Genomic DNA, 25,450 nt, shown 5'->3' with positions numbered 1-25,450 from the left:
GCGGCCGCCCCTTCCTCCTGCCTGGGCTCGCTGCGGGGCCCGCCGCGCTGCTGCTGCCGCCGCCGCCTGGGCAGCCTGCGGGGAGGCGCCGCGGGGTTGCTCCTCCCGCGGGGGTCGTCGCCGCCGCCGGTGGCCGGGCGGTCGCTGGGCACCCACCCCAGGAAGGAGCCGATGGAGGCGTTGAACACGGCGCAGGGGGCCCGCGACTTCATCTACAGCCTGCACTCCACCGAGCGGAGCTGCCTGCTGCGGGAGCTGCACCGCTTCGAGTCCATCGCCATCGCCCAAGGTGAGCGGGGAGATCCCTCAGACCCCGGCCCGCCTTCATCCCTCCCTCCCGGGGCCGCGCTGAGGCGGGGGGCGGGGGGAAGGGGCCGGGCCGGTTGCGGGGACGGAGCCCCTGGAAGTTTGGGCAGCGGCGGGGTCCTCCCGACTTCGCCCAAGCGGCTCCTCGGGGCGGCCGGGCGAGGGGGAAACTCCGGCCGGAGAAAGCATCGAGAGAGGCGTGTGCCCCCTCCCGTGTTTAGCGTAACCGGGTGCAGTTCGGACACACGGCCTCAGTTTTCCTTTCCAGAAGCATCTGCAGCATCTTCAGAAACTTAAAACGACCCACCCGCGCCAAATCCCCGGCGTGTGTGTCGCCTCCCGAGGAGTTTCAGAGAGCCCGGGTGGCCATTTTTCGGAGGGGGAGTAGAAAAGCGTGTCCCTCCTCAAATCCTCCTGAGGCTGTCGCAGCCGCACAGTGATTTCAGACCCCTTAAGAGACCCCGGGCTGTTACTCGGGGAACTCATTCATGAATTACCCTTCCCTGCTTGCCGGCACTGCTGCTTGGAAGTGTTGATGTATTGCGGGAAGGTGTGTATGTGCTGGGGAGATTTATAGGTGTATCTCTGGAGATAGTGCTGTGCAACACCAATTAAAATAATTTGCGGTGATTTGGGGGATTTTGTTGTTTGTTGTTGTCTGATCCAACTGTTCTTGCCAACTTGACTATTTTTCTTAAATCAAAATCTGATCAAACCAAATCCTCTTAATTACAACCTCTGTACTTGTGATGCTTAGCTCTAATTTGTGATCCTTATTGCAAGGAAGATGATAGCGGGTACTTAAGAGATCAGTGTGCCTTTGATCTAGGCCTCTTTGTGACTTTGATAGTAGCGTGCCCTTGGAAAGGGCATTTCTGTGCCTTCTGGCTCTTCTGTACGGGTCTGGAAGAAACCTTGTGGTGGGCAGAGAGCAGGTCCAGGGGTCAGCTATGGGAATGCTGCTTCCATGAAGAGACAGAACCTTTTCAGGTACCTCCTTGGTTTTGTGTACAGCCCGCTTGGATATAAGCACTAGTGTTTCTAGTCGAAGTCAGAGTAGTTTGCTTAAACAGTTCATTTTAGGAGCAGCACCGCTGTTTTGTGGAGTGTGAATCAGTTTTGTTTTCCAATATAGTGGGAAGTATGCTTTGAGCTGTAAGTTGACACTAACTTTTGAATACTAACAACTAATACTCTTCCTAAATAAATCCTTCTCAGCTTCTGAAGGGTTCTTGCCATGAGGTTTTTGTCTGAATGCTTCTCTTGGCAGTTATTGCTCAGGTGAAAGTGGGCTGCTTGCAGTGCTGCTGTGTACCTGGAGGATTATGTTGTGGATATCAAAAAAATCTTTAAAATGCATTTCAGTCTAATGTCTCAAGGTTTATACGAGGATTCAGCAGATGGTCCTATTTAATATCTTGTTGCTAGCTATAGTGGGAAGGTCAGTTTCTATGAAATACTGTGACATCCAAGACTTAGAGTAACAAAAGCATTAGTTTGAGTTCAAAGGTTTTACTGCTTATTCGTAAATTGCAAATTTATTTCAGTAGTGAAATTGCAAGTCGCTTGTGCCCGAAGCTGTGAGCATTAATCTCACCAGAAAGATCGTTTCAACAAAACCTCACTTCTGAGCTTTGTAGTCTCAGATAAAAGGGCTGTGCAGTGTTGTAATGCCATCAGACCTTGGGTCTTTGGAGTCAGAATCTTGATCTGCTCAACCAGTAGCTTGATAAGACTTTTTCAAAAATAACCTTTAGCCAGCTCCATTCATGTTTTTTTAACAGACTGCAGCATAACAGCTGTTAGCTTTTAACTCTAAGAATTTATATTTCTTCATGTGTTGTGGAAAAAGAAAAACCATAACCAAGAAGGGCTTCTAGTAAGCCTGTTGAATAAAAATTAGAGGAAAAAAAATATCTTAGAAATACAGTGTACATTCACTGATATTCTAGAGAACTAAAATCTTGTGAACAAGAGGGGAAACATGGCACAGAAATCATTCAGTGCTGGTAGAATGGGTCGTCTGCTTTTGTTAGATGCACCCACTGTAGTACTGGATCTTCTTTGGTGTGCCTTTGTGGAGCTGCCTTGGGCTGAGGGAGGGAATGGTGATGCCAGAAGCCCTGGGGGAGGGGGTGCATTGCCCGTAGCTGTTTTCTGTAGAGGGCTGGCACTGACAGAATTCAGATTTTATGTGAAGAAAGGCAGCGAATGTAGAGCCAGGCTCTTGAGGTGTCAGGTGTGCATCATCTCTCTCAATGTCACAGAGTGCCAGAATAAGGCAAACTGAATAGAAGGGCTGCGCGGGAAATAAAACTATATTTCTGGGGTAGATGTTGATATTATGTACTTCACATGCTTTATTATGGTCAGATAATGTTTTGCATGTTTGCTCTTCACTGCTGTTGAAATGGTGGCAGTGTGGGAATGATCTAACCAGCTACATGGGTTTTGATTGTGAGTAGCAGGTGGGAGGGGTGAGAGGTATTTGTGCCCTGCTTTTCCAAGTACTTTCTCCAATCTACTAGTGTCACTTTTGATCCTTTACAGCTGATAAGTGCAATCAGGACAAAATGGTTTTAAAGATGTTGGGTTTCTTCTCGTCCTCGTTTGGTGGCAGCATGCTGTAGGTCCCAGCGGCTGATTCTTTAGATGAGGTTGCTAGTTTTACTCTTGTGTTGATTTCCAATGAAAGTGATCCAAATGCAACCTTCAAATTCACTTGTCTGCCTGCTGAGTAAATTCCTGTGTCCTGTTTGAATCTGGAAAAATCAGTCAATCTTCAATCATGAAATGCCCGTGTGGTTTTGCCACTGGCCTTAAGCTTGTTTCGTACCTGTGATCTTTTCATACTTCTATATGGAAAGGGAGGTCCTAGTCCATACCCTTCTTAATGCGGTCCTTATTGGGTTAAGTTTTGACCTTCTTCCTTCACTACCTCTTCTGTGCCCTAACAGACCCCATATCAGCTAGGGGAAGCTGTCAGCAATATGGGGAGACCTGGGCACATCAAGAACCAAATGGGGCCTGTTCCTCAGCCCATTCCCAGGCCTACCACCAGAAGGATGCAGTTCCATCAACTAATTGCCCTAGCGCGAAATATGACAGGACACACTATCTGTGGCCTCCGCTAATGGCAGAGGCCCCAGGGAAACCCATCCTTTGCTGCGGCTGCTACGCTGAAGGACGGTCCTCAGGTAGGTGAGTCGTAGCTGTAAGTCACCTCTAAGTTAGGCGAGTCGCTGAAGCGGTTTTAAACCTTAACGCATCTGTTTGCGCTGTCCTCACAAAAGCTGTAGGTGGGGAGAGGTTTGTGATGGGGTGGCTTGGAGAGCGTCCTGCCATCACCTTGTCACCTGTCTTACCTGGGTGTTTATGGCTGAACTCTTAGTGCTTCCAGATGCCGAGCACTAGCAGTCGGTTTAAACAGTTTAGCTTTTCCGTAAACACTGGGATTCTTCCGTTTGTTTTAGTGCATCAGTCAGAAGACAGAGCTCTGTCTGTGGGCTTGTGATAAAGGATGGCTGTGGAGCTGGGAGCCTGAGTTCAAATTACAAGATGGGTTTAGCACAGGAGAGGCTGGGGGGAAAGCTGTGAAACTGAATCTTGATGGAATTGTTGTTAGATATTTTGATAACTGTCCTGATTGTAGACTATAATCTATCTCTTGCTAACTATCTTAAAATTTAGTCAAAATATCACTAAGTTGCTCTCTTTGAAGACAGCTGCAAGACCTTCTCACCTGGATTTAGTTTTCCTTCTTCATTAAAGTATTTTAGGTATTTTTCATGTTGGTTTTTTTTTTTCTTCCCTTTCCAAGATTGGAAAGGTAAGATATTGTGTTTTCCCAGAGGGAGCTTTGAAACGAAGTTTTTAGATTTCAGCTTGTGTTTCTTGTAAGCACGTCAGCCACTGAAGTGGCAAGTAGGCCAATTCATTTTAAGTTAAATAGTTCTGCTTTTCTGTTTCAAGGTTTAGTTTTGTTGGCAAGAGACAGTCAAATCCCCCTTCATGTTATTCATTTCTTGCATGGGGGAGATGAAAGTGCAAAAATCTTACTGGCAATGTGGAGAATAATTTAATATAGCAATTCCATAGCAATTTTACATTATAAAAGACTGCTACTAGAAAGAAGATGTAACTTCTTTCTTAAGGCTCTTATATTCAGGTTTTCTACCTGTACTGTCCAGTGTATGATGTGAAATGATTCATGAAAGCACTTCTAAGCAGTGCAGCGAGCCCAGTAACAAGGAGGAAAAAGACTAAAGGCTTTGACTTGCTTAGATAAGAAAAATTAAACTTAGCGTGTTTGCTGCGTTTTTATTTCTTCTAAGGGTACTGTTCTCATCTGTGCTTGGTTAAAGTATTCTTGAATTCAGATGTAACCATTTTCCATTAATAATACTAACACAATGGCTATCCAGGGCTTCTAAAAAATCTCGGATCTTGGTAGTGAGAGAATCTATTACTTTCCCGTATTTTGTTGCAAAGATGGGAAAACAATTCCTATTTTCCCATCTTTGTGTACGTATGCATATATATTGTATAGATATGTGTATATATATAATATATATTTGTGTATATATTATATATTTTTAAAATACACAATATATGTACATTGAACACAATTCCTTGAAATCACCGAATTGCATTTTATATTTTAAATGGAAGCCTTTTGTGATGCGATCACTGAATAAAAGGCATTCTGAAGTGTAATTGCTTGTTCCTCTGCCTGTTGAGGTTGCATATTAACTGTAAACTGGCAGCTGATTTTGTGGGTTTAATTTGCAGGTCTTGCAGAGTCTAGCCTCTAGCTAGGTACTCTCGGAAAGCACTGGGATGTCACACTATACATAGTTTAATAAAGAATCTGCCCATTCTGATAGAAGAGTGCTCATATCTTGAAGTTACTGCGTCATGTCTTTGTTTAAAAAAAAAAAGTTAGTGCTGCAGGTAAAAGGCACCACATCCCTGTGTTCAACGGGGCTGGCAGCTGTGGCAAGATCTTCTTGTGGGAATTTGCAAGCTGGTGTCAGAGGAAATATCTCTGGTTTATGATCTGGTGTTAAACGTATGAACTCTTCAGTTTACTGGAATATCTTAGGGAGCGTTAGAGCCTTAGATGCCCCTGCTTCCACCACTTTAGAAAGAAAAGTTAGTTTGGAGGACTGTAACGTCATCAAAGACAAACAGATTGCACTGAGGTTTTTAGGCACTTCAAACACCATCTCCTATGAAAAAGCCTCCTTTTGTTGCATGAGTCAGACACTTCTTGCTAATACAAACAAACCGGTTCACCTGCTGTGATGGTTAAGATAGCACTTAGGTTTTAGTACCTCTTTTTGGTAGAGCTTAATCTCTGTTAACACAACAAAGCATGATTCTGTCCCTCTGGAATTATTTGTCTTGTTTAAAGAGTGATTTCACAGTGGAAGTAGGGAGTTTCCTGGGAGGATGTCCAGGCGGCTGAGCGGGGAGGAGGAGGAGCTGGTGTGCTCTGGCAGGTACAATGGCACCTGGTGGGGATGGTCCTCTCTCCCTCTCTCCTCTACAGGCCACAGGTGAGCTCTGTGTGCAGAAAGATCACACACCTCTCCCTTGCTCTGAACTAAGTCAAGAAATTGTTGTGTCAACTCCAGTGTTTGCTACTCTAGGAAGAGGCCTTCAGGCAGACTGCTGGCAAGTGCCTGATTGCAAGCGTGAAGTGCCCCCTCAAGCTGGTAAAAAGACAAACTCTTCCCAGCCTGCCTCTGGTCTGTCCCTCTGTGACAGCGTACACCAGGGCCATCTCGCTGCTGAGTCAGAAATACTCAGCGTTGAAAGGAATATTATGTTTCTGAAGCATGTACTATTACCCTTTTTTGCATCTGAGGGGTTGGTTTTTTTTTTTTCCTTTCCAAAATCATTCGCCCCTCTCCTGAAGGCAGAGTGCAGAAGGAGGAATGCTATGCAGACTCTACCGATCATTTTCTTTAAAATCTGCAGATTAAACTGTTCTGTTTTCAAATGGTGGTCATCTGTGTAATGTAAAGTATTTTATTACCTTTGATAAAAATAAGCTATTATAAAAGACTTCTCACCCTACATGTCAGTTAACACTAATATTAAATCCTAGCAATTTACTTGAAATTGATGCCCTTTTGTCATGAAAAAAAAAAAAAATAAAAAGGAGTCTGGAATATGAGTTATATCTTTTTCCGGTTGCTCTGACACTATTTTTCTTAATCCTTAGCGAAGAGAGGGAGAAATCAATCCCTTAGCTGTCACGTGCTTCTGTATCTGGAATACTTGATGCATGAACCTGCTGCGGAAGAGCAGGAGCAGGGCTCTGCCTCCTGCCCTCTTCGGGGAGCTGGGATGGAGCCCGGCCAGTGAAAGCTGGGTTCTCGGGCTGCTGACAGCTCATGGTGGTTAGGGAGATGTTGTGACCAGGGATAAGGCTGGCTGATGGAGTGAACCCTGCAACTAACAGGTAGAGGTGGGACTTCCACCTCCTTTTTATCCCTAGATCGGCTTCTCACTTACTGTGAAATTTAGTTAATTATTATTATTTTTTAAGATTATCTTTTCTTACATGCTGTCTCAAGAATGTGGATGCCCCTTACGCTGACAAAATATGTGGGAAGGTCTAGACACTGCATGGGGATGCCTTAGTCAAGAGGTTTAATACTTCTGAAGCCCTGTTGAGAGGTATGCCCTCTTCCCCAAGAAAGCTTTCAAAAGTTAAAATATAGGTAAAAGCCCAACCAAATCCCAAAACTCCAAGGCAAAAAATGCACGACCAAAGCTTCACCTCCAAAATGTACTATTGGGCAGTAGAAAATCTCCATTTCCATTGTTCATTCTAGCACTTACAGTGTTGCATTAGTCAATCAGACACTGCATGTTTTTATTGCAATGCTCCTTCTTGTTTAAGCTCTATTTCAAATGGATGGGTGTGATTTATTTGGACTTCTTTTAGTCACAATAAAACCGCAAGCTTAGGTAGTTTGGGGAAGTTGAATTTTTCATCCTGTTGTCATCTCGGTACACACATAGTGCCTTATGGAAATGTTAACTATATAGGAAAAAAACCCAAAATTGTATTTGAATTTTGAATTTGAATTATTATTGAATAAATTTGGTAATACTGCTTCTGCTTTAAACTCCATTTGTGAAGCTTATTCTATTCCTGCTAATATAGATGGTACTTTGGGACAGGGTCATGCATATAAGTGCTTAATTATTAGAAGATTTTTACTCTTGTGGTTTGGTTTTCTTAAATATTCTGGAATTTTACTTGCTCGTAAAACTTGGACCGGGTTCTAGTCTGACTTCTCTGCTTAAATGCAGAAACTTTTCCATATGTTTTTGCAGAGAAGAGCCTGCAAACACTCCAGTGGAATTGGTACAAGACTAGAGAAAACCAGTCATCTTAGTGTTTGTAAAGGTTTTTTCCTTGCTGGTGGATACGCCAGTGTTGATTGGAAGATGCTAAATACTGACTTACTGCTGTCTTGCTTTTGAAAACTTGTTGTAGCATCCAGATATCCTAAACCACTGATACCACTTGAGCAGCCAGCGAAGGAGGTAGTATCACCAGAGACGACCAGTACTTTTGGTACAGTAAAAAAACCCAAATACCAAACACAACAAAACAGAGAAAAAAGTGTGCTTGCTGAGACGTGGCATTGCATAAGGCCAGCAGGCTGCTGGTTTGACAGACTTTCCGCTTGCTTGTTTTGATGCAGTTGGCATGTACTGCTACAAAAAATAAAAGTATGTGGGTTTTTTTGTTTATTTATATTAATATAAAGCCTTCAGTTTCAAGAAATTCAGTGATCCCTATACTACTTGGTGGACTTACTGTTAATGTGACCGAAGATTGTGTTTCAAGTCCTGGTCTTGTGGAAACTTCTGAGCTAATTCTCAACCGGAGATTTCAGACTGTGAAACAGCTTCATTTAATTGAAAAAGCTCAGTGTCATCTGCCTTATGCCTTTTCCTTGTAAGGTGATGTGCATTAAATTACATGGTCCAAGCATAATGCAGAAATATTACTGTTTAAAAATATCATTATTTAGTTAGCTATCTTTGCCCTTCCCTACAACTAATGTTTTAGAAAAGATAAAATAGAAGGTTACTCCAATTCAAATTTATTTTTCGTCTTTTGCATGTGTTTAAGCATGTGATGTGTGCAAAACAGTGGCTATGCAGAAAGGTTTTTTAAATAATGAGTTTAAAAAAAAAAGTCTAAACCTTGAACCCATTGTTCTTTAACTGTGTGTGTCTTATGTAAAAATAATACAGTTCATAAGAGACAGATTTTCCTTTTAGTTATCTTATCTGGTATGAGGGTTGCTTTTGATTTAGGTCTTGTTAGGAAAGATCACTCAAAATGCAACTTTTCCTTATAATGCAACTTAAACCTTTCAGAGTGATAGATTAGAAGCACTTAGAGCTCCGTGTAATAGGCGTGAATGAAATGAATTGTGTTTATTCCGTGAACACAGAGGTACTGTTTCAGTGTGTAATCGAAATCAAAAGAAAATGAAGTCTACCAGTTTCTCTAAGAAAGAAATTATTTAACGCTTACTCATTCAACTGAAAGCTCCTAGCTTTAGTCAGCCTTATTTATTATTTAATAAATCCAAATATGGAGCTACAGAGGCAGCTGGGATCTCCAAGAGAAAAATCTTTCTAAAAACAAGAAATGGAAAAATGAGATAAATATATCACGTGAACAGAGTTCTTAAAGGAAGCTGTCTTGGATCTCTCCGGTGCTGGTTTTGTTTGGTTTTTTTGTTTTGTTGTTTTGTTTTTTTCTGCTGGTAAAGTGTCTCCTATTGGAGAAAGCAGGACTTGAGCATGTGAGCTGTCTTGTGCCCCCTCCCCTTTCTTTTTCCTTAAATTAGCACAGCATTATTTCAAAAACCTGAAAGCACATGTTCTTGTTTCTGTTTTGTTGCTGTGTTTGAGAACATCCTTTAACATTGAACCTGCCCCTTGGAATTCTTGGGATGTGACTAACCCATGCCTGAAATGAATCCCTTGCTTCCTCTGAATCATTGGGAGCGTTTTTTTTTAAGGTAAAGCCCATGAAATACTGTTTGTAACCCAGCAGAGTGCATATTTCATTCAAAACTACAGGATGTGAAATCATAGTTGGTTTTTCCAATGTCATTTACTTTGGTTTCTTAGATATTTGAGTGTTAGTAAAATACCCATCCTAGCAGCCATAATACATACTGATACTTGCTACTTGCTGTAGTTTTTGCTGTATCATTTGCTAGTTTCCATTTGTATGTGATGGGCTCATCACATTCATTGCTTTTTGGCTATTCTTTGTGAGTTTTTTTAATTTAATTTTGACGAACTGACACACTTTAGCTGTTGGCGAATTCCAACAAGTCATTTATTGTAACTTACATGTTTCTCTCTAGATAATAAAAAGAGCAAATAGGAATATATTTGAAGACGGCAATATTATGTGTTTGGAGATTGGGCACGTTCTCTATCGACTCTCCTGTGACCTTAAAGCAGATATAAGGAGCAGGTGGTCTGTTTTATTCTCTCCCGCTGCTTGTGTGCAGGGATAAAACCTTTACTCAACACACTTTCTAAATACTTTTTAGGTTTTAGGATGTCAGATAGGAGCACAGGCATTTCCAGAATTACAACTTGCCTTACTCTTTGGCAGTGGTCCTGGTGAAAGGCTCCTGCATGACCTGGGGGAAGGATGAAGCCTTGAAAAATCTTTTTCATTTCAAAAAGAATGGAAAAGTTTGAGAGAAAAAGGCTTCTATGGTGAGTCCAACTTGGACTGATTGGATCCAGAGACATGGGTCTCAGCGGTGGCCCAGGCTTTTGTTCCCAAAGCCCACTTCTCAGAGGTATTCGGGGACCTGTCAGCTGGAGACCAGCAATTCTTCCTAAAATTTCTGGGAAGCCTTCAGGCAGGTTTAGGAGCAGTCAGAGGACACTGTATGTGATTCTTGTCATGGTTGGAGGTCTGGCCCCTTCGCGGTGCGTTGCTGTATGTAAAGTTGTATTGCCACAAAGCTCTGGTATTTTCTTCAGGTCCAAGTGCTTGTCGTGAACCAACAGATAATCGTTGAGTTTTGACCTGCTGCATTTTTCTTTTTGACATCATCAGTTTCTGGTTATTTTAGTGTTAAAATAACCGAAAGCCATAAACAAAAGTTATTTGCTGTTGACAGCTTTTGCTGCTATGCAGTGATCCATCCTGTATTGCTGGCCAGTTTGCTATAACTTACACCGAGTGTGAATCATCAGTCTCCATTAGGACATTATCCCATCTCTCATGGCAGTCAGAATGGGCAGAAATTGTGGTTTATTGGCTCTATTCGGTTTCATGGGAAGATGGGAGAGAAATGTGCATGGAACAAACTGGTTTCTTCAGTCCGTTGCACTTTTGAATACCATCAGCTTGTATTTTTGGATTGCAAATAGCTTTTCAATCCAGCTGTTTCTTTGCTTCATTAAGACCTGGCAGCGGCTTGATTTTTACAAAGCACAAGTAAAGATGTGATGTTTTGAATGTAAAATTAACTATTTTGTTCAAGATGAAGAGATGTAAGAATTGCCAGCTGGATCCACAGTCATTTTGCCTAATAAATAAAGATTTTTGCCAGAGAGAAGAGATGGGAGAGCAGCTTGAAATTCTTCCCCCACATTTAATTTTCTTATTACCTATTTTATGTTATATCATGAAGTAAAGTAAACAAAGTAAAATAGGTAGCTGCAAAAGTGGCAGTGGTGTTATAAATAACCAGCCTGGTGACCTTTTTCTCTTGAAAATGGCAGACAGACTTCTTGAGATTCTGTGTCCCTGTCCCTGAACAGAAGGAACATAAAGGTGCATTTGTGGTTCTGATACAGCACAAATGGCCCAAGTGAAAGATGGCTGGTTCTAGTGGGAAATAGATGTGACTTCTTGTTTACCCAGTTACTGGATCTAGTTTATCAGAAAGGGAAGAAAAAAAAAGTCTTTGGATTTGTAATGTTTTTGCTGTTGGTTTACTTCCCAGGGTTGGCTGTTGGAACCTTGTTTCCAAATGCTGCTTATTTTGGTTTTTGCAGTTGCACACTTATATGGCTGAATTCTGCTGTGAATTATGTTTGACCTTGTGTAAAAGCTCAGTTTAAAAAAAGAAAAGCTCACTTTAATTATCCTTTCCCAGCTGGGGGAGTGGAAATTCAGATAGCATCCCCGCTGTGGGATAAGATCGTGCACAGATGAGCTGTGGATGAGCTGATGTGTAGTAGAGGTGACTTGTCCGTGTAGGTGTGGCTTTCCTGTTGTCCTCACCCAGGTCTTCCACAAAGGGAGTGTCCTGTTCTGTCCCCCTGCCCCAAACACCTCTGGGTGCACAGCCCCGTTCCTGCTTTCTGTGCCAGCACTGCTGTTCTTCTCTGTACCCCTGGCTGAGCACCAGTGCTAGAATAAAGAAAAAGTCCCAAATAAAGGAGCAGGAGAGAATTTAGGAATGAGGGGAAAAGCATCGAATTACCCCTTGCAGCAGGACCATGACTTTAGGTCACTTCAAGATATGCTATTGTATTTGACCTGAAGTTCTGCCTTTCCTGTTATGAGGGGTTTTGTGCCTCAGGCAGGAATCTGTTCTGGCATCCCTCTGTGTCACTAACAACACATATGGCTACTTGCACAGGCAATACTGGTTTGATCTCCCAGGTTACACTTTCAGTACTGTCAAGTACTTGCAATTATCTTTGGGAGCATTTTTGACCTCAAAATTCCTTGTCTCCTGTGACTAGGTAGGGAGCCATCCCCTTTCTCTGTCCCTCTGGCTGTATCCAGGGTTATTCCTCCTGGGATCAGTGGCTGCCCCTCTGTATCACACAGCACTTTGTTTCAGCACTGCAAAAGACATCCTCAGCCTGAATCCATCCCCTTCCTCACTGCTGGAGAAGAGACTGTAAACATTGCCCAGATTTTGGAGAAGCAGATGAGAATGGGGGAGGGAAGGACTCTGGAGCCACACTGAGATCAGCCTCCATTGAACAGCATGAAAAAAAATGTAGGAGTGCAAATTTGATTAAGGTCTCCAGTAAACACTGGCATTACAGGTATGTCACTGATGCAGGCAATCCCACTGCCAAGGGGAAAAGTGTTAAATAGATTAGATTCCGTATTTCCTCCCTTGTAGGATAAAAAACAGACTTCTGTGTGCAGAAAAGCTTGCGTTCAGCTCTGGGCTTGTGTTTGTAATTTAATAATTCCTAAAGTGATTAGCACACCTGGAGTCAGAGCATGTAATTTCAGTGCTCACAGGAGTCTGCTGTGCACTCGCAGTTGAAATTGTGACAAAGGAATGGGTAAAAAAAACAGCAGTGGAAAAGTCGAAAAACAAAGACTGCTGAGTGGCAGAACCCAGTCTTTCATGAACTGGCATTGAGTAGTTTCCCAGGAATATTAAGCAACACTGGGATTAAGTAAATGGAGCAGATGTGTAGTACTTCATAGAGCAGAGGTCCCGAAGCAGCTTTAGAGGGAGTGTCTGCACAGCTGTGAGTTGCAGTGGGGTGACGTGGGCTCAAGCTTGTATTACTCTGCGGTTGGAAGCTGCAGAGATGCACTTGCAACTGAGCTAGTTAATCCTCCTGAGGGAGGGCTTGCACTCACCAAGGGCTGCGGAAACACTGATGGGAGAAGAATTTTCCTTTTTTTTTTTTTTTTTTTTTTTTTTTTTTTTTTTTTTTTTTTTTTTTTTTTTTTTTTTTTTTTTTTTTTTTTTACTTTGCAGAATAAAGGCTTGAAAGAATAAAGGTTGAAAGAGTTAAAAGTGAATTTAGAACTGTTGACTCATAGGAAGAGTAGAGCCCAGTAGTCAGTAGTCTTTGTTGCCCTCTGCTTCTCCTTATTTATATTTACAAAATCAACAAGCTCAGTAATACCAGATCGTTTTAATGAACAGTGAAGTTTTTTAGTAGAACTTAGAATTCTTGTGCAGAATAAGTTAGTGAACAATGCAGCTGCATGACAACCCAGCAGATATTCCATATTCTTATAACATAAAAGCCAAAAGAAAACATTTTGAGGTCAAGTACCATGTAAAGTGTATTTTATCTATTTTTACATTATATCAGATAACATTTATTCCTTCAGCCATTTGCCAAAGGTAGCTGACTCTGCACAGTCAAAGCCAAGCTGCAACGAGTCAGATGTTGAAGTCCAATGAGTTTCACAAATGCAGGCAGGGGCTTTGTGGTTACGTGGGGAAGGGAGGAAGAAAGGTACCCAGTTGACGAATCTACTGCATGGCTCCAGCAGTAGGTTAAGAGTTAAGAATAGCTTCATTGCTCCTGCGTTCTGTATTCATTAGGCATTTATAGAGAGTGGTACAAATTATCCTGAGTGTAATTTATGTCTGGAACTTAAATTCTCAGTGGTTCCTTACGGTGTTCTTTTTTGCTGACAGATATGAATAGTTTCTTAAAGACTTCGGGGGAGCTTATGCTTTTTTCTTTATTGTCCCACTGCAGTGAAAAATAAGGAGGAGTGTAATTGCACTTAATGCGAGTCTGTAACGAAATGTTTGAACATCATTCAGTTTATCTGTCTGCTCTGTCTCTCATTCTGGGTAGCTGTCTTAATTCTGAGACAGATGAAAAGCAATAAACTCTATCTGCATCTAAAATTATTTCAGAAGAGCTTATTTCTGCATCCTTACTTGCTTCCAAGGTCATCCTCAGGCAGGGAATGAAACTTTCTGCTTGAGAAAAGGCTGATGCTTAGTGCTATGTGATTCAGTAGCAGTTTGTCTTCAGCTCTCTGTAAAGCTCATAGTAGACTTCTCTTAAGGGGAGGTGGTGGGGGAAGAATCCCACCAAACCCATCAAATTTATCAGTTGTCCTCCTGGTGTTACAGCACTGCTGTAACTGCCTGTGTGTGGTGTTCTATCTGAATACAGGTGCTGGTGCTGCTGGTACTGGGGACTGTGGGAAGCACTGGTGTCACCAGCCTTGGATTTGCTCTTACTTTAAGCATCTCTCTTCACGTTAACCGAATCACTTTTTCTCATTTCAAGACTCTTGGGTATTGCAAAAGGCGAAATCTCACATTCTGTACCTGGGAATGACAGTATTAAACAGCAAGTGTGTTGAAAAAAAGCCAGTGAGTCTATGAAGCATGGACTTGGTCCACTACATCTTCTATAAGGTGTAAGCCTCCTTGTGTTAATAAAATGCTCTGTTTTGTGCTAGGGCAGCAGAGGAGGGAGCGTCCCCGTTCCCCACGATGCGGCACAGGCTGTCATCAGTCAGCTTTGACCTCCAAGGGGATGCACTGCTGGCCACGAGCATGGGATTGTGTGCCTGGGCTTGAAACCCTGTTCTTCATAAATTACCTTTTTCTCCACCTCCATTCTTTCCTGGGGAAGGTGGTTTTGGGCAGGGAAGAGAATAAATAAACTTATCTCGCCACTTTCTTGGGTTCCTTCTTAAGAACAGAGCCTGGGGGGGGAGAGCATCATTAAATAAAGGATATTATAACTGTGTATATAACTCCCTAGACGTTTCATGAGCACTCCTAGGTAGGCAGCAGCAGTGCCTAACACTGCTCTATTTAAAGGTGATGAAAGCTCTCTCTTAGATCAGATCTCTGGTTGTATCCAGGGCTCTGACAATTCATGTTAACAAATCTTTTGTGGTGTCCCACGGAATTGCTTTGCTTATCCTCTTACATGAACCTGCTATAGAGGACAGCCAAAAACCTCATCTCACAGCCTGATTACACATAGATATTGTGGTCTTAGTGTTTCCAGTGCAACGCTGTCCCTGAGCTGCTGCTCTGCCCAGCTGCAAACTGGTGAAAGGATTGATGGATACTTGCCTCAAACCAGAGAGGCCTGAGAAGTATTAGTCTTGACAGAGAAGTGCCAACACCTCATCTTACTGAAACAGCTAGATAAGTATATTTGGTTGAGATTAATTCCATTCTAATGTTAATCTGAAGTATTTATCAGTTTTTTCCATAGCTAGCGCAGAGGGTGATAATAATCCCAGGGGAAGATTTGTTGATCTGAAGATGATAGAATGATTTAGGTTGGAAAAGATCTTATAAGATCATCAAGTCCACTGCTAAACCATGTCCCTCAGCACCACATCTACACATCTCTTAAATATCTTCAGGGATGGTGGCTCCACCACTTCCTTGGGGAACCTGTTCCAATGCTTGACAACACTTTCAGTAAAAAAATTTTTCCTAATATCCAGTCTAAACCTCCCCTTTTGCAACCTGAGGTTGTTTCCTCTTGTCCTGTCACTTGTTACTTGGGAGAAGAGACCAACCTCCACCTGGCTACAACCTTCTTTCAGGTAGTTGTAGAGAGCCTTAAGGCCTCCCCTCAGCCGCCTGTTCTCCAGGCTGAACAACCCCAGTTTCCTCATAAGACTTGTTCTCCAGACCCCTCACCAGCTTCCTTGCCCTTCTCTGGACATGCTCCGGAATCTCCATGTCTTTTTTGTAATGAGGGGCCCGAAACTGAACATGATACTTGAGGTGTGGCCTCACCAGTGCTGAGTATGGGGGTTGGTCACTTGCCTAGTCCTGCTGGCCACACTAGTCCTGATACAGGCCAGGATGCTGTTGGCTGCCTTGGCCACCTGGGCACTCTGCTGGCTCATATTCAGTCGGCTGTTGAGCAACACCCCCAGGTCCTTTTCTGTGGGGCAGCTTTCCAGCCACTCTTCCCCAAGCCTGTAGTGCTCCATGGCGTTGTTCAGACTCTAGTACAGGACCTGGCATTTCACCTTGTTGAACCTCATCCCATTGGCCTGGGCCCATCCATCCAGCCTCTCTAGATCCCTCTGCAGAGCGTTCCTGCCCTCAAGCAGATTGATGCTTCTGCCCAACTTGGGGTCATCTGCAAACTTACTGAGGGTGCACTTGATCCCCTTGTCCAGGTCATTGGTAAAGATATTAAACAAAACTGGCCCCCATACTGAGCCCTGGGGAACACCACTTGTGGCTGACCACCAACTGGATTTAACTCCTTTCACCACAAGACAGAAGAGTTTGCTCTGCCTTTAATATGTAAACATTTACTTTTGGAATGCATAAATCGGAATTCCACCTTATCGTTCCTGTTCACTCTCCTATCAACGTTACCATGTTTCTGGCATTCTTACAGAAAGACATCGGCTGTTTTTCTGACATTTTCTGTTTCTCTCTGAAGAACTCAAGACTCCATATTTCTATGCTTACCCTGCATGTCTATTGCAAACTGCAAGTCCTTTCTACATTGTCATCATTTTAGCTGATTAACCCCTTTGAATCTTGAGGTAAGCATTTTATTTCTAATTTTTTTCAGCTGTGGTTTGAGATACTGTTAAGCAAATCACTGCAAATCCCACTGCTGACCTTTAAGTTTATAAGGCGCTGACAGGATTTTATTAGATCAGGAAAAAAACCCCAACATCTTAATAATAAAGACAGTGATTTAAGTCTCTGGGTACCTGATTGCATTTTATGCTTTCTCCTAGATTTCCGATCAGGTTTTCCACCTTAGGTCTCTTTTTTTTGTTACACATCTTTAAAAGGATATGAAGCATGTTTTTGGAAGGGCTAATAGGATAAGCATATCATAAACTCACAATATTTGATGATGATCATCCAGTAAGCACTGCAGATAAAGTTGAAATTAAGTTCTGTATTTAAACCTAGACTATCCTGCATCTGGTGAGAAATAATGTACTTTTCTGTTGCTAAATGTGTCTGTTCTAGGGAGTAACTACTGAGCTCTAGGTGAGGTAGCACAGAGCAGTTGTATTCCCAATCATAGGGTTTCTTTTTCTTTTTTTTTCTTTTTCTTTTTTTTTTTTTTTTTCTTTTGGGTGTCTGCAAGTTGACCCATTCCCTAAGCATATATACATGTCACTTAAGGATTTAACAGTCAGAGACACTTAGAGACTGTCCAGATCTCTTTCTGACAGTTCAAGAGACAACTTCAAGAGGCTGAAATACTACTGGGATTTTAAATGTGTGTGCAAAGAGTCTGCACTTCTTTAGCTAGTTAAAGCGGTTTGTTTCTACAATTTCATATGCATTAAAAATAAATGTATAGCAAGGTTTTTTTTTTTTTTTTTTTTTTTTTTTTTTTTTTTTTTTTTTGACTTTGGAGCAGTCTGGCTGCATCCATTGTATGTGGCACTCAGCCCCGGATTTGTACTGGGGCCCATATGTCCGGGCTCCCCACCTGCCAGGATGGGATCCCAGGAGTGAACTGTCCCTGAAATCATTCCTGGATTTTGTTCTGAAGGGAATTGGCTGGTTGATGCCAGGGAGGAAACGGCACTCCTGCAGAGCTTGTTCAACACTTGGGCCAGTAGATCTAATGATAGTTTCAAATAAAGACGATGATCTCTTCTGATACTTCAGAGTTTTTCGGGGAGGGAGATGGAACATGATCACTGTATAGTTTTCTACAGTGTTACAGAGAATATTAAAAAAAAAAATCTTCAACGCTCATATAATGCTATTTGAATTTATGCTGAATATTTGTTTGGACATAGTTATCTTCTTAGGGGTAGTAGAAAAATTCTTCTATCATGTCCTCTGTCTATTCATCTCCTGCTAGTGCTTTGCTCAGCTTTCTCTTCTCACACAAGCATGTGACTGAAGGGGCTCACAGCCAAGATTATATTTAGCCCTGCACGAGTCAGCATCCTTTCACGCCTTAATTGCTGTAGTAACAGTGAAACCATTTGTGACAAATGATGCAGAATTTTTTCTTTGCTGTCAACTTGTGGATTGTTTTTTCACATCGGGGGTGTTAAGGGAACCCAATTGAGGATCAATAGACAAGGTTTTTCACCTTTGTGTTTTTGCTCTATGTACTGAGGTTTTTGCAGTTTCTGTTAAAACATTGAGGAAAACAGGGGAGGAACAAAGGGGGATAGGAAGCTTATTCCATAAATGAGCTCATACACCATAGAGTTTACTCTTAAGGTTCCACCTCTAGGTACTGAACAAAGCAGTAATACATAGCTCATTTCTAGGCTTCAATCCTGAATTTTGGGGATAAAGTTCCTCTAATGAACTCAGGTGTAAAGGAGTACCTGTTTCTAATAGAGACAAGAATTGGTCTGATTTCTTGTGCTGTGTAAGTGAAGCTCTTGAGGTCTCCATGATGTGTATCTGAATGATTTGCTGAAGTGACCTGGACGGGCTCTTTGGAGGAAACAGAATGATGGATTTGAGACAAAACTCTCCCTAACGCTGACCTTCAGAGCCTACAGTGAGGTTATAATGGATCTAGATAATATTTTTCATATTCTTCCTCCTTACCATCTTGATGTTAATTGTTAAATAGTGACCAAATCATTAAGATTAATGATTTAAAAATCTATAAAACACTGCTCATATCCTGGTCTTAAATTTAACAATACTCAGCTGTAGCATGTAGTTTCTCAGGGTGGCCCTGGCCATAGTACCTGTTATCACTGTTAGATGTTTTCTGCCCCTGGGTGACAGTAACAGATGTAGCTATAGAATTTTATGATAGTGTTCACTACAATTTGAATAAAACACAGTCATACATGCCTTTAGGCAAGTTCCCTTGTGTGCCAGTTCTTAAAAAAAAATTGATAATTCAGAAACCAGTGAGGACAACTTTCTGATTTTTGGTTGAGTTTTTTGTTGTGTTTTTTTTTTTTAACCATCTGAATAAATGCATCCCCCTTACCTGTTAGTCAGTTGGGGTTTTTTTGTCAGCTGAGAATAATAATCTTAAAACAAAATTGAAAGTAGTGTCCTGATTTAAATTGCCTACAATTGACAGTTATTTTAACTTGCTGGATTTGGGCCAACTTGTGGATAACGGTAACATTTATGTTGAGAGTTTTGTATTCCCTCCTGGGTTCTATCTATTAAAAAAAAAATAAATGTTTAGTTAATAAAAAAGTAATACTGTAAATTCAAGAAAGATCAAGACAGATTTAAGAAGCAGTTTAATATATTTTTTTCTGCTCCCCAACCCTTTGCTAATTCAGGGCTCATGACCTGTATTGCACTTGAACCTTGGTTTATAACTTCAGTTATGGTAATGAATGTTAGAAAATAGCAGCATTCCTTACTCTGCCATTTCATTTTATTCCTTCAGTGATTAGATGAATCCTCGTGTCTTATTCAGCACTATGGCGCAGGATGAGCTGGTGAATGGTTGTTATGAAATGCAGTACTGCAGTTCTTTAGGGTTTGTCCCCATACATTTAAACTCTAAACTGTTGGATTCTGACTGAATTCAGTTCTTGAAAGGGAGTTTTGTAATTTGGATTTTTGTTTTTCCCCCAAGGGAAACAAGGGAAGGGCATGTTTCCTTTGCTGTGCTTTCTGAAGATTTTTTTTTTTTGCTTGGTTTTTGCTGATCGTTGAAAATTCAAAGTCAAAACAGCTTCCTTTGAATAAATACCCTATTCGAAATACATTTTTGCCATCAAGAGTTTTAAAAACTTGCTTTAAAGAATTTTTTTGTCTCTCTAAGAGATGTATTCCCTTAGTGCCTTCATATCTTGCAGAGTTTTAAAGTATGTTATGCTTTAAAGAGGTAGTATTGGGAGTGATTCTGTAAAAAGGTTGCTTGCTTTCATGCCACAGTGGTTACTTAATTCTTTCTGCTTTATTGTTTTTCCTCCCAATGTTCCAACTTTAAACTAAGTCTTGGAATCTGTGAGTAGAGCTGAGCTGGTCCAGCCCCTTCCCCATAGCAGGCAGTGCTCTGTACCTCGCAGTGCCGGAGCGCGCTTCAGCTGTCACCGAGTGCTTCTTGGTGCTTAAAGGCTTGTTTTGGTGCTCCACAAGGGACAGCTTTTTGCTTGAGTCTGGTACCATGTGACAAGGTCCTGAGGAACCTGGTCTGATTTGGCCCTGCTGTGAGCAGAGTGGGAATAGGTACCTTCTCCAGGCTAGAGATGTGTCTCCTTGCTCAGGTGAGAGGGTGTCAGGGTTGGAACTTCTCTCTCCAGAGGGTGAGCAGGGTTGACCTGCACTAGTTACCTGAACTTCTATCAGTGTTCTTCTATCCCTGACTCGTTAATACATGGGATCCCATTTTTATTTCAATGATGAGGGGAGCTGTATGTCAGGCGTGCTTCCAGATGAATTTAGCAAGACTATTTTTTTTATAGCAGAAGTTGTTATTGGTGCTACAGGAAGACACTGTTACCTACACAAGAGTTCCCTGTGGCCATTCAAGAGCAGCCTGGTCTCCAGAGCATGGTGCCACCATGCTGTCCTTAGGAACCTCTCTTTCGGCATATGAATGCCCCAGTGTGGTTCAAGCACCTTAGGTGCCCCGTTTCATAAAATGGCTACTTAGCAGGAATTGCACACTACCAAAGCAGGTTATGTCAATGATAAAGTAATTTTCACTTACGTTTGATCCCTTGCTGTTTCCTCTCTCCTCTGGCCCCAAAGCAGTGTCCCCCAGCCTCCCTCTTAAAACCATCCCAAGATAGTCCCTGATTTATGCTCTGAAGGAGGCAGTTTGGTTTTTTTAGTTAATGTGACTTGAAACTCCCATTATTCATAGATGTAAAAGATTGGGGTTTTTTTGCTCCTACCAAAAGCTTATCGTTAGTTCCTTCTTTTGGTAATAAGTTTCTAAAATCAATTATGCACTGCTTTTTAGCTTTTTAATAGCTTTCTAGCTACGCTGACTAGAGTGTAATTATGTAGACTGCTGTATGCTATCAAACTCAAACATCAGTTGTAGTTAAATCTCAAGGTTGATGTTCTAGAGCTTTGTGGTGTTGAGTGACAAATTGAGTAGTCTTCTGTCTTCTGTGTTGGTAGGCAAAATGTTTCTTTTAAGAATTATCTAAACTAACTGGATATCATAATCAGGGCAAACTATGAAAAGATGTCTTTCTCAGAGGTGAATGGAGTGTTTCCTGTCGATGTATGCTGTTACAGCTTTTAATCATGAAATTCGTGTGTGTGGAGAACTAGACTTGAGGAATAGAAGGTGCTTTAGCAGGGGTGGTTTCAGTGGCAGTGTCACATGGAGCCAAGGAACCATGCTGGTCGGTGTGATAGCTTCTTGTTGGAGCAGAAAGCTGTGGAGGGCAGCTCTCTCTTAGCAACCTCCTGTGCTTGAGTTTGTGATTTGGGGTTTTCATTCTTTCTCTGGCATCCAGCGGGATGGAGCCAGAGGAGGTTAGGAAAGCTTCATGAGGAATATGATGGTGCTGGCTTAGGTTGGCTGCCCACCCCCAGGGCATCTAGAGCTTTTGGAAACAGTGGCCTTGATTAATCTCTTTGGTTCAAGGTGGCTCTGATTTTTTCCCCACTGTTGTACAAATTTCCTGTCTCTGAGAAACTGCTGGAAGGGCAGTGCTTGTGTACATGGATGCTCTCTCTCTTTCCATGCTCCTGTAAAAGCTTCGCTTAAACTGCGAGGATGGAGGGAGACCACATGCAGACCAAGTGCAGGAGAAGTTTGCGTTGGGAAAACGGGTCCCACCCTCAGTCCCGTTCTTCCTGAACACAAGCTGAAAATTTTGGTCTGGCATTTCTTGCCTGTCTGGCCCCAGTGATGCCTGCACCTGTGGAAGATTGGCTTTTGCAGGGCTCCTCTCAGTTTACCATGAGATGTCCTTTTATTCTTCATCCAGCCTGAGGTATAACTCAGATTTCCTTGCCATTTTCTAGGAGGGGGAAAAATCTTTATGTATTTCTGTAGTATTTGGGCTTTACTTCTCCTTCAATAAGTGCTAAAGCTCAAAAGTTGTTATACTTTAAGACCTTAAATTAATGAATTTATTTTGGAAGTCAGTGTCCTGGTTGGCTCAATACTGTTGTTATGGTCTAACTATTTTTGTTCAAAGTCAATTTAAGTGAATATTTTAGGTTCCCTTTACAGTAGCTTTGAATATAGGAGTGCCTTGGATGCAGGGATATTCACTCTAGTATACACAGCTCAGACATGCTCAAAGAAATCACAGCCTCTGTTTGCAGCATTGTCTTTTCGCATACTTGGCTGCCCCAAGTAAAATTTAAATCCTTGAGGTAGTGTTGTAGGCTCCTATGATGTTTTACCATTTTTTGCCTTTGCCTATAGACATTTCCCCACCAAAAGCATGGAAGCAACTTGTCAAAAGCTCAGGATTTGTCATACCAGAAGACATTGAGGCAACTTTTTTCGCTGCTTTAAAGAGGGCTCATGTGCTTAAAATCCACATTTAAAAAGACAAAACCAAAACCTAATCCTGAAAAGGTAGCTTGTTTTCTTTCCCTTGCCCCTATGACATGGGTAGCTGGGGCTGCTGTGTTCTGTGCATCGCCTTTAGTGTACAACCTTAGTTTCCTATGGAGTACTCTGCCAGGGTCAGGAGTGATGTCCTTGTCCTTCCAAGCTCTTAATAGTTTGATGCCAGGATACCTGAAACATGCACCAAATGACCAAACATGATGCACTGTTACTGAAATCAGCAGTCTCTAATGGCATTGTAGTATTTTTCTAGCTGTTAAAAGGTGCTTTCTGTTAGGACAGAAATGGTAGGGTGTTTTTTCAGACTGTCTCTGGAAGAAAGTTGTCTGCTGCATGCTTAGAGGACCTCTAAGAACAAATAATAAAATACAATTTTCTGTAGATGTCCTGATTTTTCTAATTTTATTGTGTTTTTCTAATTTTCAGTAATAAAGATGGCTATTGGGCTGTTTCTAATATATGCTGTTACTTTGCATAATCACTTATACTAGTTTAATCTTGTAATATCATTCTAAGACTTTTTGGCTTTTATTATCAAGTTATCTTTTGTAAAAATAATAAAAATGTAGTTTGAAGCATTTTTCTTTGCATTTTAAAGCTGTTAAATGACATAACTAGTTTTTTTGCCTGCTAGTAATTTTGTAAATATTTAATAATAAACTGAATTTATGATAAAGTAGCTAACTTCTCATTTCATTTTGACTTCTCTAGAAAAGTTGGAGGTTGCACCACCGTCTCCAGGACAACTGAGACATGGTAAAAGAGGAATGTTTGTTGAATGTGGCTCAGTACTTGTGCAGTCTGTCTTTGAATTGCTTCATCTTTCTCCTCCAAGTGCTGGTCTGTCCTCATCCCTGTCGTATGGAGTAACAAAACCAAAGCAAGCACCGACAGTCACCCTGCTGCCTTTATTTCATAACACCTCAGCTGGAGAATGTGCACCATTTAGTGAAAGTAGGACAGAAAGCCCAAATGAGAGCACGCTGTTCAAAGCCAGCAGCAAACATTGTGTTTCTAAGCCGAGCGGTGTTGATGCTGCAGTCCCTTGTGGGGGTTTTTGTGTTTAACCTTAAAACTATTGACTTGCTTCTTGTCACATATATTTTAAACGTAAATTGGAAATAGATTTGGTATTCCTTGTAATACCATGCTCATTCAAATTCTGATCTTATTTTCCAAATCAGTGTATTTTTGTGGCTTTATACTCTCTCAGTGAGCAAATGTATTGAACATTATCCTAATCTAGGTATCTACACTTATTTTTCTTTGTTGTTTTTCTTTTTTTTTTTCCTTGGTCCCTGGGGTTCTGTTTACTCCATGGATTCCAAAATTCTGTCGATTTCGGTAAGAATTTGAGCTCCCTTTGTAGCTCCAGAGTTTGTTACCCAGTTTTGAAAATACTGGGCATATCTGTGTGCTTTTTTTGTTATTTATTTATGTTTCTTGGGGTTTTTGTCCTGTGGTAGTTTAAAAGAAAAATAATAATCATTTTGAAAATGTCATACATCCTGTGCTTCAGTTTTTTACCTATGCGTTTAAGAAGGTATGTGTGTTCCTATAAAATAGTTACAGAAGTCAAAACATGTTCTAGTACCCTGACCATGAAAGATCTCTCGTGTGGCTTTGTTTTATATATGGTCATGGATTCATGTTGTCTGTGAGAAGTAAATCCAAAAGGGAGTCAGACCAATTTCTTTTCACATGACTGTCAGGTTCATGCACTCTTCTTTCTGTCCTCTTTGTATGTTTATATCTCTGTAAGATTATAAAATGTAGGAATTATTGTACTCATCTGGAGTGGGGGAAAAAAAGCCTAAATAGCTAGTGCATTTTAAGTGTTTAAAAAAGTGAAAAGAGCTATTTTTAGTCAAGTAGTCTGTCCTCAGTGCTGTATTTAGTCTTACGATGGTGTGCCTTGAGACTCAGCTGGAGGCAGTGCTCGCTCAGCTTCCAGTCTGACTTGTCCTCATCGCAGTGCCCAAACAACATCAAGCTACAGAAGTTTGAGTTGACTAGTGAGGTGATTAACACTGGATGACACTAGTGAAAACCACTTTAGCAGTTGCAGATTTAGCTGAAGGAATTTTGATAAGAATTGCCCAGCTCCAGGCTATACTCCTAAAATACGAATTTTTAGGAATGTGTGAAGAAGATGGAGGAGCTCATGCACAGGAATAGAGAGGGACTTGCAGAGCAAAGGGCTTTATTTTGGGCGAGAGAAGAATGCAGGGAATCTAGTGAGATGGTTTGGCAATCTTCAGTGATACTGCAACATTGGTTGGAAGGACACTAAATAGTATCAAAGTTTGTGTAGTTTTAAATATTTCTTTTATGCATCAGTAGGCATAAGTGACTTCCATGCAAAATTGTACAAGTATTTGCGAAGAGTAAGTTGGTTTAACTGGTTCTTCCCAAGCCATTAGTAAAAGTGATGTGTAGCAAAGGGTTTTGGCAAACCTGACAAATGAAAAGGTCTTTAATAGGAAAGGGATTTTGTGTATGTTGTCTTTGTTTCTCTTAAAGGCAGTATTAGACTGGCATTTCAATTCTTAGTGTGATCTAGTGAACTCTCTTAAAAAATATTTATTTTCTCTTTGTTACTTATTTCTTTTAGTGTTCTTCCACAATGCATTACCTTTTGTAGGGTTTGGATTTTTGGATAACGCAATTATGATTGCTGCGGTAAGTTCATTATTTAATTCCTTGATCAAGTCAGTGTGATTCATATTGCTCAAGTAGTAAATGAGAGCTTCAGGAAGACTCCATTCCCACTGTATCAACTCACTAATTTCTATTTTAATTTTTCTTTTTTAAAGAAAGTGCCCATACTCTATTGAGCCTTTGCAGAATGAGTGTTGTCAGTTCTGAAGGCCAGTAGTGTAAATACCGTTACTGAATTGAGAGGAGGCTT

General features: G+C 41.4%; 1 protein-coding gene across 1 annotated transcript in view; it reads left to right on the top strand.

The window, feature by feature from the left end:
- Window positions 1-13: 13 nt before the first annotated feature.
- TMEM65 (transmembrane protein 65) overlaps window positions 14-25,450 on the top strand; it is a 33,922-nt gene continuing 8,485 nt past the window's right edge. The window contains exons 1-3 of the mRNA XM_014965429.1: window positions 14-289; window positions 23,251-23,295; window positions 25,154-25,221. Coding sequence (XP_014820915.1) covers window positions 172-289; window positions 23,251-23,295; window positions 25,154-25,221 — 231 coding nt within the window. The 5' untranslated portion in view covers window positions 14-171. The remainder of the gene's footprint in view (window positions 290-23,250; window positions 23,296-25,153; window positions 25,222-25,450) is intronic.

Source organism: Calidris pugnax, unplaced genomic scaffold (genome assembly GCF_001431845.1).
Source record: "Calidris pugnax isolate Ruff unplaced genomic scaffold, ASM143184v1 scaffold41, whole genome shotgun sequence".
NCBI classification, from domain to species: Eukaryota; Metazoa; Chordata; class Aves; order Charadriiformes; family Scolopacidae; genus Calidris; species Calidris pugnax.
Note: the sequence above shows the minus strand (reverse complement) of the source record. Positions and strands in the feature narration are given on the sequence as shown.